At 47.8% G+C, this 6,755-nt stretch overlaps 1 protein-coding gene across 1 annotated transcript; it reads left to right on the forward strand.

Moving 5' to 3' along the window:
• Positions 1 to 951: 951 nt before the first annotated feature.
• PIN1 (peptidylprolyl cis/trans isomerase, NIMA-interacting 1) lies at positions 952 to 1,287 on the forward strand (the record flags this gene model as incomplete). Its single annotated transcript, XM_010284134.1, has 1 exon — positions 952 to 1,287. A coding segment is annotated over one exon (336 nt), but the record flags the coding sequence as incomplete, so codon positions are not given.
• Between the last annotated feature and the right edge of the window lie 5,468 nt (positions 1,288 to 6,755).

Consider the following 6,755-nt stretch of genomic DNA (forward strand, 5'->3'; position numbering starts at 1 on the left):
TGCTCAGCCCGTTTGTTTGAGGTGGAGGCGATGAGGCTGAGAGGGAAGGGGGGTGCGCCTGAACCCTTCTTTGCCAGAAGTACCGTGGTTGAAGCGTCGTGGAGGGAGGCAGCTCCACGGCTCTCTAGAATTAGCAGGTCCGGGCTGTTGGTTGGGATTGCAACTGGGAACTTGAGCCCTTCGCTACTAGGTCGTAGCTTCCCGCCACACAGCTCTGCTGTTGCAATCCCTCGCCTTGGTTTGCTTGGCTTTTTTCTGGAGTCTAGTCTGCTTCTAGCTTCAGTAGACAGCTTTGGGATGAATGCTTTGCTAGAAGAAAGCAGAAATCATCTCGATTGATGCTGTGAGTTATCGCAGGTAAATGCATGTGTGGCTCTGAGCGCTGGAAGACCTTTGAGCACAGAATTCCCTGGCTTTAATGCTGGATGTGTCGAGAGGTGACTTCAGAGGAGCTTCATTTTCTGCTACCTGGGGAAACCGTGGATATCTTGCATAAGAAGGTCTTATTTTCTGGTACAAAAAAGGTGGCTTTTGGAAGGAAAGATCTGTGCAATGCAAAGATGTGACCTTTGCTAACGGTAACTCACAACGTTTACTATGGGATGTGCTTAACAGAACAGAACGGCTAATTTACACTGTTTCACCCTTGTAAATAAGACTGGAGTGAAGCACAGTCTTACCCCCAGGCCAGAAACTCGGCACCCTCCGCTTTCTCGGCAGTGGCAGGATGTTCCCTGGGGGTGTTTATGGTTTCTGACTGTATCAGTGGGCGTCCTGTCGCTGATCTGTGCGAGCATAGGGAGTTGGAAAAGCAGCTGGAGTCTGCTTCTGCGCGGGGCTGTTGCTTTGACTGAAGGCACTTCGTGACGGAAACGCTTGTGTGGGAAATTTTGTGGAGTTGTGAAGTCTTGTTTCCTGCCTCGTGTGTCTGAGCCGATTGCGTGGATGTAGCCGAGCGCTCGCAGAAATCTAGTCTGTGCCTTTGGGGTCAAGGAGCTGATTCTTGGGGTCAAGAAGCTGATTCTCGGGGTCTGCCGGGAGCCTGTTTTTAACCCCAGCCCCCTCTCTCTGTCCGCAGGCCGTGTGTATTACTTCAACCACATCACAAATGCCAGCCAGTGGGAGCGGCCCAGCGGCAGCGGGAAGAACGGCCAAGGGGAGCCTAGCAAAGTGCGGTGTTCGCATCTCCTGGTGAAGCACAACCAGTCCAGAAGACCCTCGTCGTGGAGGCAGGAAAAGATCACGCGGACCAAAGATGAGGCACTGGAGCTTATAAATGGCAAGTAAACGCAGGAGAGAGAGGGAATACGATACTGTTGAAGGGGAAAGAGTTATTTTAAGGCTAGAATTGGACCCCGAGATGAGTGGTTCAGTGTGTCGTGAACTTGCTAAAGCAAAGTGTTTTTTTTTAAGCCGAGTGGTTTGAACATGGACTTTTGTGTGGCCCAGCTGCTTGGAGAAACAATTTTGCTGTACGATTAAATGACATAAAGATAGGTTCCAGCCCGTCTGTCTTCCCCTTTGTGTTTTTTTGTAATGTTATTTCAGAGGTTTGTTTGTATTTTCTTTGTAAATGTGTATTTTTATATTAAAAATAAAATCATTTAAAGCTAAAACGAACGTTCTTTAAACATTTCTTTTTATTTAATGTCATTTGTTTCCTTGCCCTAATAGCAACTTAGAGTAAGTTCTAATTAACCTCTGCTTGAAATCAAGTTGCTTGTAGGAGGCAATCAACCTTGCACGAGGCTGTACGGATGACCTGATCGGCTCGGTCTTTTCCCAAAGTGTTCTGGCTTGTGATCTGGGCTAGGAGCGAGAGCGCTGCGTGCCTGCTGCAATAGGTGGTGTTAATCTTTGCAGCTTAGATTTTTTTTTTTCTTTTCCTTGCAGCTCTGACAGTAGGAATTGAATTGATGTCGTGTTTCTTCAGCATCGAGGTTTTTGATCTTATAGAAGCAATTTCAAAGTCCAGCTGTTGCTACTGGCTTTTACCTCTTAGGATGAAGAGTCTGGGGGCTTGGGGCGAGGTTTAAATCGGTCCCACTGATTAATTGATGAAAGTGAGACCATGCTCTTTAGTGGGCAGCTTTGTCTTTTCTGGCAGTGAGGTTGCAAAGGCTAGCTGAGACGCTGCGAGTGCACAGATACGTACCGCTGTTCTGGGCCTGTCTTATCTTTTATGGCTTCAGCAATGAGGGAGGGAAGATAGGGAGGGTGTTTTGGCTATTGCCTTGATCCTAACTAACAATAAATTTAAGGACTTTCTTGGTTGAAAGCCCTGCAAGGGGAAATTTCCTCGCTGAATAACTTGAAGCACTGAGGCGGTGACCAGCAGGTGGTACCTGCTCACCACCTTTTGGAAGGGGAGGCTAAATTAACTGGCACAGATGGGAATTTTTTTAGGGAATTGTCTCCTTCAGGTTAGGGTGGCTGAGAAAGTGTGACCAGAGGTGATAGTGGGATGCACGCCCAGCGTGGAGATCTGTGCCAAGGGAGCTGAGACTGGTGTAAAGACAAAGAGATGGAAATATTTCAGCTGAGCTGCAAGTTGTCTGTCTCTTATCTTTTTTTTTTTTTTTGTTAAGAATAAAACTATTTTAGAGCCATCTCTTGCAGTGATGTTCATTAAAAGGCCAGCGCAGAGCTTTCTACAGGACAGAGGTTAAATGATGCACGATGCTGGCGTGTTTTAAGCAGGCATTGGTGAACTTGGATCTTTGTAAGAGCGAATAATTTACGTTTTCAGAAAGGGAAGTTGTCTTATTATCTCTAAAGAGGTATTTCAGGAGCTTGTGACCATGTAGGCTTTTTGATACTTCGATGTTATGTAAACTGGTTACCTTTAGAAGCCTGAATAACATTGTTTGGCCTCAAAACCTGCCATCGTTCTTACTTGGCTTGGGTGCTTTGCTTTGGGATGCCACAGTTCTCTGCTACTTGGTAAGGTGAGGGAAAGAAACGGCTTAAACTTTCCTCGGCTCTAGAGTGAGATTAAGCGTGACAGCTTCAGAGCCTTCTCGCTATCAGATAACCCTTACGTTTCGTGGTGGTGTCTGAAGAGGAAAGAGTCGTGATTAAAACTTGCTCCACGTAAACGCCCTGCTTGTGCTCTTGGTAAAGGCCATTAGGGAATTAATTCCTATGATGGGAATACCATTGTCCAAAAAAAACCCAACAAACCAACCCAATCACCTTTCTGCCCGCATTTGTCCCCGATAAACACTATTCCTGGGAAGGTCACAGGGAACAGCAGCTTATGATTAATTATTTTATGGTGGCTTCTTGAAAATTACTCTAATTTAAATTTCTAGAACAGCTGAAACTTATTGGGCGGCTGCACGGCTGAGCTCCGCTAGGGCTCCTGACAGTCAGGCGTCCACGAACTCCGCTGAGCAGATGTACTGTACCTGCTGCAAGTAATTATAGCGTAGAATCGTCTAAGCAGGTCTCTGGGGAGAAATTTGTTTGACAGGCGCAGTACCACACGCTTTCGTGTTTTGTTTGGAGGTGGGTTGTGTCTGAGAGATCTCCCTCCGAATCAGCTCTGGTGTTAATGCTTTATGCAATAAAATTCCGAGCGAGAAACGTGATTAGGGAGGTCTTTGTTCCCACAGGAGAGGGGATGATACTGAAGATAAATGTTTTTGGTAGGACGTGACTGATGTCAAATATGCCACTTGATGGCTGTTCTCCGATAATAAGGGAGGAGAGCGGCGAGAGCCGGAGTGGTGCGTGGTCCGTGAGTGATTTTTAATCCCTTAAGAAAGTTGCAGTGGAGGATTAAATGTAGGTTAGCTCTCCCGTCGTGTTGCAGCAGGAGTTGGAGGACTTGGCTCAGCGGGTGCTTTTCTGATAGGCGATAACATCGCAGGGAACGTGGGGCTAGAAGGAAATTTCAGATTTGGGTCTGACCCTGATATTGAAGGTAGCGAAACCTCTTAGGCGCCTCCGCAAGCTTTATCAAGCGCCGTTCAAGAGGCAGTTAGGGTCTGGCTGAATTTGCTGTGAAGGTTATTTCAGACCATCTCTGCTCTGATGTGTAGAAACTTGGTTTCCAGCTAAATACCGCTTATGATCGGTTTCTGTCCCGTGCTTCTTGCATCAGTGTTGTTTAATTACTTAATTAAATTTAATTTCTCGCCGATGTTGACCTCTCAGTGGATTTAGAGAGCCCTGCTCTTCACCAGCCTGTTTTTGCACGCTGAGCCAACCAGGCTTTTACTTTCTGGTAATGTAGGTCATCCCTTCTGCTGTTTTGACTCTTAGTCCTCCTTTGCACTTCAGTTTCGATTAATCTTTGAGTGTGGGTTCATTGTGGGACGCAATATTGCAGATTAGCTCTCGGCTGTGCCTTCTAGTGTGGTATTTACTGCTGCCCTTCTATCTGCTGAGGGTACCATGGCTTCGGTGCTGTGCTGCTCGCTCCTGAAGTCACACTGCCAGTTTCGGGGTTATTTATGACTCTGCATTTACATCCTCCTCTTGGAGCTCTCTGCATACAGCAGATTGCTTTTTTGCGTTTGTAAATGCGCGTGCGAGTTCTCGCGGTGTCGTCGGATCTCGCTCGGTCATTCGGGTCACGTCTAATGTTCGGATCCTTTCCGCTGACAGTGCTTCTCTGCTTCTCTGCTTTACCCTCCAGCTTATTTGCACGTTTCGTTAGCTTACCCCTCTGTCTCCTCGCGGAATCGGATAGGACTCGTCCCGCAGTTCAGTCCCCAGCAGCTTCCCTTCCCCAGTGCGCCCCGTTCCGGCACGACCCATTGCCGTTCTCACCTCGCTCTCTTTGCGCCGATCTCCCGTTGCTCAATTTCACTTATGCCTGGAGATTTTTCGGGGCAGTTTGTTAAGACCCGGGCAGTACCTAATCTGCGTGATTTGTTCTGCGCGGCTGAGATCGTCTGGGGAAGGGGCTTATTAACCCCGCTTCGCAGAGCCAAGGTTTAGACGCAAGGCGCAGGTGTCTTGTTCTGGTAGAGGTGGCTGGAAACAACTACCTCGGCTTTAAAAAAGCCGCGGGGGTCGTCTGGGAAAACCCGCATCTGGTTGACAGGCAGATTTTGCGCTTGGGCTGGTCGCTGGCAGAACATTAGGAGGTTTTAATAACCACGTTCTCTTTCAATACGTAGCTGACTGGTTTTCTCCACATGCGGGTGAAACCCTCCTTAGCACTAGGATCCCGCTGATGTGCCCGGGGCGGGCGGGTTTGGATGGAAGTGTAAACACGCCGATCCTTAGTTTGGACGCTGTGTTACTTTAACCTCGGCATATATCTTAAAGCTGCAATTCCTGACGCTTCTGGATGTGATGCGTGACGGCCGCTTGCCGGGGATTGGCGGCTGTATGCAATTAGATACGCGTTTATGGTGGTACAAATACCTATTTTTAGGATAAACTCGGTTTTGTCGGCAAGTAGCCTGTTTATGCTCAAGCGGCTTAGTTTAATAGGATGAGTCAGGATCAGCTTCTTTTCCTACAACTGTCGTCCACCCGGCTAAATAATCCTTTTTCTCTTTTTAATGCAGGATAAATAGCCGTTGTCTTAAGCTCTGTCGAGTTTCAGGCTTTCACGTTAGCCTTCCTCCATCTGTAAGTGCGCGCTGTAAGCAGCAGGTAGGGTAAACGTGTCTAATCTCAGGCGACAATACCGGTGCTGGTGTGTTCCGTTAACAACGGGTTCTGCACTTTAGGAATTAAGGTAACTTAATGACTTCTGCTTTTGAATGGTATTCGGGACACCTGCATTAAAAAAAAAAAGAAGGAATTCTAGAACCAGAGGTAATCAATCTACTATTCCCATTTTTTTGGTAGCTTTTCCTCCTGGCCCGTCCAGCTGGAAAAGCAAACCTGTGTCCTGAACGCCAGGCTCGGGCGAGTGGCAGCTGATTTAGAGATGACTGAACTGGGGAGGAAATACGGGCTGTAGGGCAGAAGACTAATCTGAAGCCTTAAAATCCCTTTGTTTTGGTCTTGCTAGTGTTAAACTGCAACAAGAGCGATCATCCAAAAATTGGTAGCCTGCTTTTTCAGTTGATGCTGGCTATGTCAACGCCTAGAGGCACCCTCAGTTCTCTCGTTAAGGTATTTTCCTACTTGCCCCCAGCCTGCACAGGTATTTCCTCAGGTGTGTACAAGTAAATAGCATTAAAAGGAGCTGGAAAATACTTATTTCCTCATCCTTTTGCATCATCGACCTCCCTCTCCTTTTGTGAGAGCATCCTTCCGAATAATGAAGCCTGGCTCTCGAACTACGTGCATGACCCTTTTTCAGGCAGGGATCTTCCAGGGCCTGTGGCTGGAATAAACCGTGCCCGGCCCAATTTTATTTTATTTTTTTCAGAGGTTTATCTAGCAAAGCGCGGACTCTTTCTACGTGCAGGCTACGGGGCTTATGTCGGAGTGGCCTGAAGTAGGGAGCTTGGTCACCCAACCCAGGAGGCTTAATGGCTTCGGGAGGGAGGAAGCAACATTTCTTTTCCTTGATTTCTCCGTTAAAGAAGGCCAGTTGCTTCCCAGTATTTCCTTTTAAAGGCGGGAGACTGCTGGGTCTAAATGTCAAAAGGTGACGGGAGGCTTCTGGAAAGAGGGATTTAAAAACTAAACGGATCTCTAGGGAGAAATAAGTTTAGCTTAGCAGGGAGAGCCGCTCTGCGGCGGCGGCGCGGGCTTGGGGCTGTTCCGGCGCGCGCGGGCGGGTTCCTCTGGGAGGTGCTCCCTTGCCTGAAACACACGGGTGAATGGTTTTCGCGGCG

The sequence above is a fragment of the Phaethon lepturus genome, unplaced genomic scaffold, assembly GCF_000687285.1.
Source record: "Phaethon lepturus isolate BGI_N335 unplaced genomic scaffold, ASM68728v1 scaffold22313, whole genome shotgun sequence".
Classification (NCBI taxonomy): Eukaryota; Metazoa; Chordata; class Aves; order Phaethontiformes; family Phaethontidae; genus Phaethon; species Phaethon lepturus.